The 13,935-nt window shown below is 49.7% G+C and overlaps 2 protein-coding genes across 3 annotated transcripts in view; both read right to left on the bottom strand.

The window, feature by feature from the left end:
• Positions 1–638: 638 nt before the first annotated feature.
• On the bottom strand, positions 639–6,090 carry LOC116822859 (natural cytotoxicity triggering receptor 3-like). Of its 2 annotated transcripts, none has more exons than XM_075071552.1 (3): positions 5,818–6,090; positions 1,543–1,580; positions 639–1,095 (listed from the first exon to the last, which is right to left on the bottom strand). In XM_075071552.1, the coding sequence occupies exons 1-3, from the start codon at positions 6,050–6,052 to the stop codon at positions 985–987; spliced, it is 384 nt and encodes a 127-aa protein (XP_074927653.1). In that variant the 5' UTR covers positions 6,053–6,090; the 3' UTR covers positions 639–984. The 2 variants fall into 2 exon arrangements, with proteins under 2 accessions (XP_074927653.1, XP_074927652.1); XM_075071551.1 differs by lacking the exons at positions 639–1,095; positions 1,543–1,580 and adding exons at positions 1,799–1,948; positions 2,058–2,396.
• Positions 6,091–9,655: 3,565 nt separating this feature from the next.
• Positions 9,656–13,935, bottom strand: part of LOC116822855 (antigen-presenting glycoprotein CD1d-like) — a 9,436-nt gene continuing 5,156 nt past the window's right edge. The window contains exons 5-6 of the mRNA XM_075071540.1: positions 11,282–11,381; positions 9,656–10,540 (exon numbers count right to left, since the gene is read on the bottom strand). Of these exons, the coding sequence (XP_074927641.1) occupies positions 10,459–10,540; positions 11,282–11,381 (182 nt within the window). The 3' untranslated portion in view covers positions 9,656–10,458. The remainder of the gene's footprint in view (positions 10,541–11,281; positions 11,382–13,935) is intronic.

A 13,935-nucleotide genomic window follows, 5' to 3' on the forward strand; every position in this document is an offset into this window, starting at 1 on the left:
GGACAAAATTCCCACAAAAATGATAAATACCCAAAGGGAAAAAATCAGGGACCAATTTCCCACCCGTCTTTCAATTACGTCTCTACATTGTTGGATTTTCCCCAGTGATTTTTATTTAGTTCTTTCTTTTTCTCCCTTTTTCCTTCTTCCCACACTCATTTTTTAAAAAACAAAACAAAACATTTGCGTGGTGGACAAAATTCCAATTTTCAGGGGAAAAAAGATTTTCAGAAAAAAATTAAATTTTCATGAAAAAATTTTTTTTGGGGTGTGGGGGGAAGGGAAGTGTCCCAATTTTCAAGGATAAAATGATATTTAAAACAAAATATTTTTTATTTTTTTCAGAAAAAGTTTGATTTTCTAAAAAGCAAATTTTAAAAAAATCATTGTAAGATTTTGGAACATCACTAGGGGACTGAAGAGAAGAGGGAAGTGGTGGAGAAAAGGAAAAGCTTTTACCCAACACATTTTTTCAAAACAGTCTGAAAATAGACAATTTTTCACACAAAGAAATTATTTAATTTTTAGACAAACAAACAAACAAAAAACTTTCTTTGAGCAACTCCAGCTGGCTGGAGCTGTCACTCTGGTCATTTAGACAGATTCCACCGCCCACACGATGCTGAGGTGGGCTAGGGTTTCCCTTTGTGCTCAGTTAGGAAGAGGGACTAAATACTGTGTTAATTACCCCTACTGATCATGCTCCATAGGGAGGCGTTGCAATCACTCCGGAGAGGCCAGGGAAATAACGCACAGGGGCGTGATATATACAGTACTTCAGGAGGCACCGGGAGAAGGCATTTCCTGAGGGTAAGACCATGCCCTAGTAGATTATTCCCTGCCGTACAGAGGGCAAGTTGGGTTTTGTTGGGGTTCACATGGACCTTCACGCCAATAGTTTTCTTCTGCTGTCCCGCAAACCCTGTGAGGGTCTCCTCCTGTGGGGAATTCCCTCGTGGTTGCGTGGCTCTGGGTGTGAGGGACTCAGCGCTGCTGGGAGTGGTTGGACGTGTGGTCCCTGCGTCCTGGGGTCTGGATTTTAATCTCTGCGTAGTGCAGGCTCTCGCTCTCCGCAGCCGCCTGGCTGCCCTGGCCCTGTGTTGGACAGACACACAGTGAGGATGCCATCACCCCAGATCTGGTCTCTTAATTCTGGCCAATTTAAGCAACTCCTAGGGAGCAAATCCCACAGTGTTACCCCAGATTGGAGGGGTTGGGAGTCAGGACTCCTGGGCTCTCTCCCCAGCTCTGGGAAGGGAGTGGGGGCTGGTGGTTTACAGCAGGGGGAACTTGGAGCCAGGAGTCCTGGGTTCTCTCCCCAGCTCTGGGAAGGAAGTGGGGTCTAGTGGTCAGAGCAGGGGTGCTGGGAGCCAGGAGTCCTGGGTTCTCTCCCCAGCTCTGGGAAGGGAGTGGGGTCTAGTGGGGGCTGGGAGCCAGGACTCCTGGGTTCTCTCCCTTCACTGTATTGTACCAGTCCTTATTGGCACCCAGAGACCAGACCCAAGCTCTGGCTGGAACCGGGCCCAGCCTGCATTGTCTCACCTTCGGCTGCCGCTGGCGGGGCTGCGAGTGGGGTGGGGCTGCGGAAGAAGGGAGAAGGAAGGAACGTTAAAACGGGGGAGTGTGAGAGAGACTCTGGGGTGAAGAGGGAAGCTGCAGATATCTAGGGATGGAGAGAGAAGGAAGGATGGGGGTAGGGGGTAGATATATGGACAGACAGCCCAGCATGGACCACAGCGGACAGATGGCCGCTCGGGTGTGTTCACTAGCACAGGCCCTGGCCCATGGGGGCCAGGAGGTTAGCGGGGGGAAGGCTCTGGTTTGGTACCTCGGTGTCTCTTCAGGAGGAGGGTGGCCACCAGGCCAAGGATGAGAAGGAGCCCCAGGGCGATGGTGACCTGGTACAGGAGCTCCCGGGCGCAGCTCCCTGAGGGGGCTGGTACTTTATCTGGGCGATGGAGAGGAGCATTAGGGGATTCTCAGCCCCTGGAGCCAGCCAGTCACCTGCCCTGGGGCTGGAGGGAGGGAAGGCCCCGTGCCCCCATTCCCCACCTCACCTGTGTCACTCTGGTTTCTCCCCGTCACCAGCAGCTCGGTGCCCGCTCCCGTCCCGCTCTCTCCCTTGCGGATGCTGATGTGACACTGATAGAGACCAGAGTCCCGCAGCTCCAGCTCCGACAGGGTCAGAGTGGCCTCCCCTTTCTGGAGCAGATCCAGGTGGGACATACTGAGCCGCCCCCTGTAGAAGGGATGGGCAGAATCCAGCACAACTCTGGGTGCTCTGGTCCAGGTCGCTTTGGCCATGCTGCCCTGTGTGTTCTCGAAGGAGCAGTTAAGTGTCACGGTCTCACCGGGGGATGCTCGGAGGTCAGCAGGGCTCTGAAGGACTCTGAGACCTTCGTGAACCAGAGCAATAAATATTATAGCAGCAAAGGAAAACTACGACGAGTGATACCGAGACATGCCCCAGCCGCCCGAAGCCTTAGCAGCACGGAGATAGGAAGCTAAGGGGCAGAATTGTGCGTCCAGCCTACCTTCCTATTGCTCACAAGACTGTCGATCACACACTGCACAGGGCTTTCACATCCACCTCCAGCAGAGACCCCACATCAGCACTGCTATATGCACGGCAGAGGCTCACAGGGACGTTAGCCGTAAAATCCCTCAGGACAGTTACATCCAAAGCAGACTGTTCAGAGTTGCAAAGGGATCTCGCTAGACTGGGCGACGAAATGGCAGATGAAACTCAAAGGTGATAAATGGAAAATCAGGCCCACTGGGAAACATAATCCCAACTACAGAGATAAAATGATGAGGTTTAATTTAGCTGTTACATCTCAAAGAGATCATGGATAGTTCTTTGAAAACATCTGCTCAATGTGCGGTGGCAGACAAAAATCGAACAGGATGGTAGGAACCGTTAGAAAAGGAAGAGATAATATCATAATGCCACTAAATGAATCCAGTGTGCGCCCACACCTTCAATAGTGTGAGCAGTTCTGGTCGCCCCATCTCAAAAAAAGATACATTAGATCTGGAAAAGGTACAGAAAAAGGCAACAAAAATGATTAGGGGTATGGAACGGCTTCTGTATAAGGAGAGATTAAAAACCCTGGGACTGATCAGCTTTGAAAAGAGACGAGTAAGGGGTGGCAGGGGGCAGGTATGATAGAGGTCTATAAAGAATGGTGTGGAGAAAATGACTATGTAAGTATTAATTACCACTTCACATAACACAAGAACCAGGGGTCACCCGTCAAAATTAACAGGCAGCAGGTTTAAAACAAGGAAGAACAAGTACTTTTTCACACAACACACAGTCAACCTGTGGAACTCACTGCCAGGGGATGTTGTGAAGGCCAAAAGTATCACTGAGCTCAAAAAGGAATTAGATAAGTTCCTGGAGGATAGGTCCATCAATGGCCAAGATGGTCAGGGATGCAATCCCATGCTCTGGGTGTCTCTGAACCTCTGACTGCCAGGAGCTGGGACTGGATGACAGGGATGGATCACTTGATGACTGCCCTGTTCTGTTCATTCTTTCTGAGAGATCTGGCACTGGCCGCTCTCAGAGACAGGATACTGAGCCAGATGGACTGGGCTAGATGGACCAGTATGGCCATTCCTATATTCTTGCAGGAGGATTGCGAGTCACATTGCTTTATTTCCTAGAATTCAGAATCCTGAGGCACAAAACCCCCAAAACGGAGAGAGAGAAAAGAGGCTGCTCCCTAAGGCAGAGAGGAATGATTCACCCCACATTAGTTTAGGCTGGGTCTCTGCAGACTGACTCTAATCACATGGAGACCCCTAGGCTGCAAGCAGGCCCAGGAGACCCACTTACAAATTAAAGTGGTAGGTTGTCAGTTTAACAGTTTTAAGTACACCACAAACACAGGCCTCAACTTTATACAATTGGTGCTCCAAGCTACAGTGGGTGGAAATGTTTCCCGGTGGAACATTTGTACCTTGGAAAATGCCATTTCATTGAAATGATGAGAACTTGTTTAGCAATGGGGTGGGTGGCACGAAAAAGCATTTTGAGCGGGTCCAAAGGGAATGGTTTGATTTTTTAATTTCCAAATTTATTTGATGTTATTTTATTAAAAAAGAGTCAAAATTGAAATGAAATGCTTCAGTTTTATGGAAACAGAATATGTCTGGTTTAACCTGAAATGACATTTCTGTATCTATCCATCCATACATGCACCCATCCTCCACCCCAGATCCATAGCTATCCTAGTTCTCTATCTATAGATAGACAGGATCTTGGCTGGACGATAGCTAGCTAGATACAGATGCCCCCGGGATGGGCTATGGATGGATAGATATTAATTTAGGGGTGGGGTGAATGGGTACATAGATAGAAAGATAGGTAAGAAGGATCTAGGGGGAGGGATGAATGGCTGGATGGACAGATAGAGAGGAATCTACAGGTGGAGGATGGATGGAGATGGATGTAGGAATGGAGTAGATAGACAGAAGGTGGTGGCTTTAAGGGTGGAGGATGGATGGACAGATAAAGAAGCATCTATAGAGATGGGGTAGATTGTTGCCTGATTTTAGAGGATGGTATATTATTGCAGACTCGTCAATTGGTCTGACTAGAAGATGAGGAGGTTCTTGTCGCAGAATCAGGCCACCCAGAATTAAATGCCGTGAGTTCAATATCTTGTAAGAACCTTCGAGGTGGATGACAAGGACACGCAGGCTGAGGAGAAAATGCAGCCACAGGAACATATTAAAATAAGTGAAAAAGTTACCAATGCTCCACAAGGGAATAACACAGCTCTGGGGGTACCTGTCACCTCAGCCTTTTGATTAGCTCCCTCACACGGGCACCTGGTGGTACGAGACAATGGACTAGCCTTGTCCCTGGCCTGCCAAGTGGGTCTGACGATGCTCAAGACTGAGGGTGAACAATAAGAGCTAAAGGGTTGGATGCCGAGAAGCGAAGTTGACAACAGACAGTGGAGAAACTCAAAAGCCGAAGAAGACGGAGCTGCCTGCACACGGTGGTTGCCCTCCTACAGAATCTCAGCAATATCTGGAATATTCTCGCTAGTACCCAACCTTCTGTGCCCAAATCTAACGTCCTCACCCACATAATATTGGGGTGCACTTATTCTATAGGCTAGGGTATTCACACGTGTTAATGCCAATTGGCTCATTCTCACACCTGTTACTTTTTTCCCAGGCTGGTTTCTGGTTGTTACTTCCACATTCCTGCCGTGTCCCATGTGGTTACTGTGAAGTCCCCAGTTTCTTAGATAAACATGTTTAGTTCCCCAAAATCTAAAAGGGTATCAGTTAGGCCGGATATCTGAGCCTAAGGTCACTAAGTTCACTTAACCACACTGATGCTCACTTGCCGAAGCTAAACATACAGGATACAGGCCTGTGGGTCTCATTACAGACAAACATAACAAAAAAGTAACCCAGTGCAAACGTACAATGCAAATATACCAACCAAACCAATAAATAAATGCAGAACATAATAAAGCAAGCCAGCAGGTTAGCCATCTGGGCTACAAGGTGGACAGACAAAGATGGATCTAGGGGTGGGGCAGGTGGACAGAAGGACAGAGATGGATCTAGGGGTGGGGCAGCTGGACAGAAGTACAGACAGAGATGGATCTAGGGGTGGGGCAGGTGGACAGACAGAGATGGATCTAGGGGTGGGGCAGATGGACAGACAGAGATGGATCTAGGGATGAGGCAGATGGACAGACAGAGATGGATCTAGGGGTGGGGCAGATGGACAGAGATGGATCTAGAGATGGGGTAGGTGGCTGGATGAACATGTTAAATTAGTACCTGCTCCCCCGATGGGGATGAGGAGGACAGTGCAGAGGACGGTGCTCAGGGCTGGCAGCTGCTCCATGGTCCCCGCTTTCTGGGCGGCTCTGTGGGGCCAGCTCAGCTCAGCCTCAGCATCCTCCGGAAGCATCAGCCCCAGGGGGCGGTGGAAAGTTTTGTGGTCATCGTCTGAGATGGCTGCAGCGAGAGGCCGGGGGACAAGGGCCGGATATGTGTGCGTGTGTTTGAGCATGTGCTATTCACTGTGTGAGGGACAGGCTGGTGTGTGTGTGTGTGCAGGCATCCCACTGCCCCCTAGAATCATCCTCATTCATCTGTGTCTCTTAGCCCCTGTACTGCGTATGATTGAGGAGGATTCCCCTTACTTAGACAGGGGCAGTTGGCGTGTTTAGAGCTGGGGCATCTGGTCTGATACCCCACCCGGCTGCCCTGGCGCAGGGGTCAGCACAGCAGCAGCTGGCATCTCCTGGACCATCCTGGCTTGGTGATGGTCCCCAGGAGCAGCTCCCCAGCCAGGGCTGCATCCTACACTGGGCCACCAATCCCTGCTCTGTTCTCAAACCAGGGGGCCAACGGGTGTGAATTCCCACCCTGGGTCGGCAATCCAGCCCTGTCAATTTTCCACGTCATTTTCATCGGCTCTGTCACGAGACATTTCTAACCACACCTGTCCTTACCGGCACGACCTTGAATGGTTGGCCGATAGCTACACCAAACTGCTGGCTAGCGATATTCGGGGGAGCTGTCAGGTTGCAGGTAGCTGTGATGGGGATTTGGGGTAATTTTGAGTCATCTGTCCGAAGCGACTCCACCAAATTGTACGTGTGGCTGCGGGTGGGTAAAATCTTCCCATCAGCTGCTGCATTTCAGTCACCCCCCTTTTGGTCACCTCCCATCTCCCTTTACCTCCAGGAAGTCATATCTTCTTGGCTGACCTGATCTCCGCTGGCTGAGACATGCCAATGTGCCATCGCTTCCACCCACCGCCGTTCCAATCACCCCCAGCTCGGGTGGCCAGTTTTGGTTGGACGTATTCCTGGAGGTTCGTCCCATGACATAACCCTTAATTAGAGATTAACCCTGAATTGCTGGAGACTCCAGGACAATGGTGGCAGATTGGCAATCCTAGGCCTCAGATGACAGCTTGGTTGTGGACAGGGGTGGGCAGCGAAGGGATGACGCCTAGGGACTCAGAGTGAAGGTGTTGGGTGGTAGGTGGGCTCCCGAGAAAGGGTCTGAGAGTGGAGGGGCAGACGGAGTCGTTGTGTCGAGGGGCTGTAGTTCCTTGCTTTTGTGGGGTGTTGTTTTGTCCACTGACCCTGGTTGTTTCACGACCTGCTTTGGGTGTTAAATTTGACAAGGGGTGCTTGTGAATCTATCTGCAGCTGTGGGGAGAGAATGAGGAGAAGTGGAGCTAGGGGAGGGGTGGGAGTCAGGACTCCTGGGTTCTATTGTAGGTTCTGGTTAAGCGAGGTCTTGCAGAAAAAGACTCCCAGGCCCCCCTGACTCTAACCCACTAGTCCCCACTCCCCTCCCAGAACTGGGAGAGAACCCAGGAGTCCAGATCCTTTGCCATCCTTCAGTTCAGGTCTGTGCGGAGCCTTGCATGACAGGGGCCCTGATCTTTCTCGGGAGAAGGGGTCTGTACAGCACTTAGCCCCATGGGGGTGATCCATTCCTTACTGGTACTTTCTGCAGTTTCTGTGGTGGGCTGAAAAGTGCCGAGTTGCTCGGGGCTCTGTCTTCATGTTCACCCGCGTGTCGTGGTGAGAAACAGGAAATTCAGCATCTTGCATGGCTGCAGCTTTTGCAAAGGTGGCAGCAGGTGAGGCTGGAGGACGGGGTGAGTTACAATCAGCTACAGAAGTGTCGGAGTTGGGGAGCATGTGCGATGCATAAATAACTGACCACGGTTTCCGTCTCGTGAGCTGGAGTCGATCTCCAGGCGCTCAGCTTGCACTGCCAAAAATGCTTCTAGCTCTCACAGGTGCAAAGAAATCTCTCTAACCAGGGCTGAGTGGGACCCACGATTGAGTCTGCAGAGAGCCTGAGCCAATCGCGCCAAGAGGGGGGAGCTTCCTCCAGTGTGATCCAGGCAGTGACAGAAGTGGGCTGGCTCAGAAGGGGCGGGGGGGGCTAACCTCCTAGAATTTTACTTTCCACCCAAATTTCCAATTTCTCACCTTTTTGTCTCAATTCAGGAGAAAAGCAAGTGTTAAAATATTGATGGAAAATCTGTTTTCTGCACTTCTGAACTGGGAGTGCTTTAAATTCCACCCAACATCCCTTTCTCATGTAGCTTGACACAGAGTGAACAGCCTTATTTTCTAGCCTTCTATCATCTCCTCTTCTCTGTTTCAATCTCTCCTCCTCCCCCGAGTCTGGACCTACAGTATTTTCAAAACAAATACATTTGCATTGGGAAAATGTCAGACACCTGAAGAAACTCACCCCTTTCTTTCTGCTAGAACATTCCTCTTAGCAAGGTGTGTCATACACTCACAAGACATATATATATATATTTCCAAGAGCAAATGTGTTTGTTTCAATAACATTGATATTAGGAAAAGAAAATATGTTCCATAAACGCAACTACCAGTGGGGTGAAGCTTGACAGGTATTTTTATATATATAACATTTTTTTGCAAGAAAAATAATTATTTCCCATAAATGCAGCTAGCACTGGGGTGGAGCACACTGTGTCAGCTATTATATATAGATGTAAACACACACACATATATGCATATACACACACTCACTTTCGGTCCATGGGAAAAGACATCATTTTCCACAATGATTTTTTTCTGAAAATATTTTTACTAAAGAGAAACATTGTTCCCAAAGAATTTTCCTTCTTTAAATTATATTGTTTTTGTCAACGAGAATAGTTCACAAAGATATTTTTTCTGTTGAAAGCTATTTTTTGCACCTAAAGCACATTTCCCAGGAAGAGTTTTCATTAAAAATGCTTTATTTAAAACAGTTTGAAATAACATTTTATCACAAGCTCTTGTTCTCCAGAAATGTTTGACTTGATAGAACTGTTTTAAAATAAGCTAAGGGAAAACCTCAGGGCCAGATCCCAGCCAGCGTCAAGTGGCCATGCCTCTACTGAGCCCAGTGGGACCAGGTACTGAGCTTCTGGAAATCCGTTCCACTGAAGTCAGAAGCGCTATGGCCAACTGATCCCAGCAGGGATCTGGCCCCATTGACTTGGATGGAGCTACGGCCAATTGAGTCCCTTGATGCTTGTTTCTCCTGTGCTTGCTCTCGCCCCTGCTGCATTCTCCTTGGGTTTCTGCTTCTTCTCCCTCTGCTGCTGGACAGGACAGGACAGGACAGGACACTCTCCGGCTGCTCCGTCAGCTCTCCATTCGGCTATCGGACGCATGGATGGCTCAGGGAAGTTCCTCTCTACTTTTCTCTCCTTGTCCTCACTGACCACTCGCTCTCCACCTACCCTGTGGCTGTCTGCTGACACACTGGCTTTTAGACCGACCCGTCTGGACTCTCTTGCACATGACAACTGGCCACATTCCAAACGGTCTGATCTAATTTTACCTCAGCGTTAGGATCTGCTGACCTTTTCCCTACTTTGGTTTTCCCGCCAATTCTATTTTTAGAGCTGTGTGACCCGCAGCTTCAAATAGAGGAGTGACTCTTGCTAACTTAAAATGGAAGCCAGGGATACAAAATGGAGTCTGGGGAATTTCTCTGGTATCAGCATCATCCACTCAGGATTTTGACCTGCAAGTTATTGCACGTTGTTTCTCATGTTTAGGCAAAAAGGGAAGCAGCTTAGAGGGCAGCATAAAAAAATCTCAAAATTCAGGCTCAGAAGTTCATCATCTGCTGTGTTTCTCAAGTGAGTTTGGTCTCCATATTTTTCAAAGGGGAAGTGTATTTGTTTCATAACTAGAGAGGAATTGATTGATTTGTGAACACTTCAACTGTGCCTGTAACAACCTGAGGTTCCAGGAGAGGAGAAGTGGAGGGGAGGCCAGGAGGCCACAACCGTAGCTCAGAGTTTGAAAGGTCTGACTCAGATGTATGGGAAGCCAGCGGCTGGGATTAGCTCCACACGTCCTGTGGGCTGAGTGATGGGCAGGAAGTTCCTCGGTTGCTAGAAACGGATTAGAGCCTGAAGGGGAAGCTAAAGTAAATTGTGGTGAATCAGCATTCAAGTGAAACCCTTCAGTGCCACTGGGTCATGGCCCCACTGGGGGCTCATATCCTGGGGCTGCCGGCCCCATCCCTGGGCCATTCACCTTTCTTATTCCTCAGGCAGACGAGCAATCCCAGAACCATGAAGAGCAACTCCAGCAGGAAGCCCCCGACCCCAGCCAGCATCTTGCCCCTGGCAGAGTCAGTCGGTGCTTCTGTGAAAACAAGAGCACGGGTGTTTCGGGCTCAGCCCAGCTTCTCCTTCCCTTTGTCACGTCCCTGCTCTCTCCCCCAGGGTGGGGATGGGGATCTGAGCCAGGCCCATCCCCTGAGGGGGCTCCACAGGGCTAGGGGTGCCCCAGCGGGCTCAGGGGTTGCCCCAGACTCAGAGGCTCTTACCCCACTGCACGGTGAGGGGGCCCCGTGGGCTGCTGTGCTCCACCTGGCAGGTGTAGACGTCCCTGCACCAGGGGGTCATCGCCAGCACCAGCAGGATCTGGAAGGTTCAGTCTCCGTTGTGGAGCAGCTCTGTGGACACCACCTCAGCCATCTGCTCCTGCCCATTCACGAACCGTTTCATTTCAATCCCTGAGAGGTAAAACCCCGTCACGGGTCCCTCACACCCAGCTCTGAAGGGTCCCTGCCCCCAGGAGCTCTCAGCTCAGCCCAGCCAGCAGCTTGGAGCGGCCTCCCCAGCGCCCCAAAGGCCGTAGTGTTGGCAGGGCTCTGTGCAGGTTACTGGGCCTATGTCCCATGGGCAACTCACTTGCTTTCTGGGCACCTCAGCTCAGCCTGAACACCCTGCCAGGACCCTCCTGGTTCCCACGCCCCCACCCGCACCCACCCCCTTTGTGTACGTGTCTGACCCCTGCAGCCAGACCCTGGCTCCTACAGCCCCCGGTGGGGTCCACTGGGCAGCCCCTCCCCGAAGGGCTTATTGAATGGAAGAGGCCAGTGCCGGCTCCCTGCAGATCCTGGAATCCAGCGATTCCACAGTCCCCCAAGTGTCCCTGAATGTCCCAGAGGGAGGAGAATCCCACCCCCCAAACAGGGCCCTGATCTCCCCGTGCTTTGATCCAGTCCTGTCCTTGGGCCCTGAGTTCTGGAGCCAGGCACAGATCCAGCCCCAAGGTCCATGTCCCCAGGGAGGGGCCGAACCCCACGCCTGGGCCGGCGCTGCCCCCTCAGGGCCTGGACTCCCCTGGTCTGATGTCCTGACAGCCCCTGCAAGGAGAGAGCAGAGGGGATGGGTTAGGGGGTGCAACGGCCCCCCCACCCCAGAGAGGGGAGGACTCACCTGTGTCTGCTCCGCCACAGCACCACGGCCACGGCAGCTACGGCCAGAACCCCCAGCGTGATCCCCACGGCCAGGCCGGGGCCCCAGGGCCTGCTCTGCTCTGTAAAACAGGGGGTGCCGGGCTGGGATCGGGGACAGGAGTGTGGGCCCTGTTCCCTCTGCCTCCCCCGCAGTCCCCCCTGTGCCNCTTCCACCTGACCATTTACTTTAATCTGCTCCTGAGAAACATTTTCCTCACCAATGAGATCTTTCTGCTCTTGATCTGACTCCGGATTTACTTCTGAGACATTAGACAGACATTCAGAAACTCCACTCACAGACACACTGCTTTCTTGCACAGACAAACAGCTATTACCCACCAGGTTAGACTTCCTCTCTCCCTGGCCATAGCAAAACTGGTAAAACACAGAAAACAGCCCAGAGTAATACCACAGATCAACATAGTTATAAACTGGATTGTCAAGAGGATACAGTTTCTGCTGTTCTTCCCTTGCTTTTTTGACTTGGAGCCGAAGTCTGGCAGTTTCTTGTTGCATTTGTCGAGTTTTCTCCTCAGCAGCCAGCAGCTCCTTATGTGCTTTTTCTTCTCTCTTAGCAGCTTCTTTTTCTCTCTCAGCAGCTTTTCTCTTTCTTTCAGCAGCCTCTTCCTCCAGCTGGGCCAAGGCTTGCTTCTCCTTCATTCGAATTTCTGCCAGTTTTTGCTCATATTCAAACTGCAGGCTGTCCATCAGGGCTTGCAGATTCTGGCTCATGGTCGCTGATCTTTAACCAACCAAACTCTCAATCCCAAATTTCAGATCTGGATAGCGTGGGGTTCTGACCCAAAGCTTAATTAACCTGGTTCTGTGGATCCTGCCGACTACGCCACTGTGACAGTGCTGCCCGTAGGAGCCAGCTGAGGTCACTTAATCAGGGTGAACTGCAAACAAAACGGGGCAGACAAATCCCAAACACTGGTGGTTATTCCACTACTTAGATTTACCAACCAGCACAGAACAGCTTCTATAGCACCTTACTGGTTACTTAGAAGTTTAAACCACGCAGTTCCCTTAAAGTGCCCAGCCTCAGGCCTCCGTCCAGACACACCTGTCAAACATATGTTGATGATTCCTGAAAATCTTACTTCATCATATAAAAGAAAAGGTTCTTCCAATCCCAAAGGATCAGCCACATACCCAGGTCCAATTATAACTTAGATCTTACCCACAATACACGCTACAGCCAATTCATATTAACTAAGCTATAATTTATTAGAAAAGAAAAGAGAGAGCATGTTGGTTAAAAGAATATACAGACAGATTTGAATTCCATTTTTGAAGTTCAGATACATAGTAGAGGTGAGCTTGTAGTAGCCAAAAGTCCTTTTAGAAATAGTCCATAGGTTATAGTCCAATTTTCAGATTCAGGGTGACTCCAGTGAATGACTGGGGATCTCAATCCTTGTGGCTTAAGGTTTCCCCCTCTTGAAACCCAAAGCAGATCTGAGATGAAGCAGGATCGTGTCCCAGGCTTTTATACATTTCCAGCAGCCTTTTGGCCTGAGAAAACAATAGGCTTAACGCCTTCTCCCAAAGATCCTGGCAATTAGCACAGAGTAATTTATCCATTAAACAGTTCAGATACAGGTTACCACAACCTTCAGGGAGACACATGGACAATAATCCTATTTCACTCAAGTATCATCTTAAATGCTAATATTCCTGTTTTGATCTTTGAATTAAAACTATAGCAATAGACAAGACTTGTTTACTTACATCCCAAGCCCTGAGCAAACACCTCCCCTTCCACCTCTGACAATGCAGACTTGCATTTCAAAGCTCTATTCTTTTACATATCTTACTAACCAGTCCTTAAGGTTCACCCATGGGTCAGGTCAGTCGGTGAGATGAGTTAATTGACTCTTTCTGGCCCTGTCACCTTTCAATGAGATATTATATTATACTCATAACGTCACACGCATGACAACTGCCCACGTTCCAAACGGTCCGTTCTGTTTTCAGTCTGCCACAATTGTTTACCTCAGCGTTACGATCTGCTGACCTTTCCTCTACTTTGGTTTTCCAGCCAATTCTATTTTTAGAGCTGTGTGACCCGCAGCTTCAAATAGAGGAGTGACTCTTGCTAACTTAAAATGGAAGCCAGGGATACAAAAAGGAGTCTGAGGAATTTCTCTGGTATCAGCATCATCCACTCAGGATTTTGACCTGCAAGTTATTGCACGTTGTTTCTCACATTTAGGCAAAAAGGGAAGCAGCTTAGTGGGTAGCATAAAAAAGTCTCAAAATTCAGGCTCAGAAGTTCATCAGTTTCTGGTGCGTTTCTCAAGTGAGTTTGGTCTCCATATTTTTCAAAGGGGAAGTGTATTTGTTTCATAACTAGAGAGGAATTGATTGATTTGTGAACACTTCAACTGTGCCTGTAACAACCTGAGGTTCCAGGAGAGGAGAAGTGGAGGGGAGGCCAGGAGGCCACAACCGTAGCTCAGAGTTTGAAAGGTCTGACTCAGATGTATGGGAAGCCAGCGGCTGGGATTAGCTCCACACGTCCTGTGGGCTGAGAGATGGGCAGGAAGTTCCTCGGTTGCTAGAAACGGATTAGAGCCTGAAGGGGAAGCTAAAGTAAATTGTGGTGAATCAGCATTCAAGTGAAACCCT

This window comes from Chelonoidis abingdonii, chromosome 12 (assembly GCF_003597395.2).
Source record: "Chelonoidis abingdonii isolate Lonesome George chromosome 12, CheloAbing_2.0, whole genome shotgun sequence".
NCBI lineage: Eukaryota > Metazoa > Chordata > Testudines > Testudinidae > Chelonoidis > Chelonoidis abingdonii.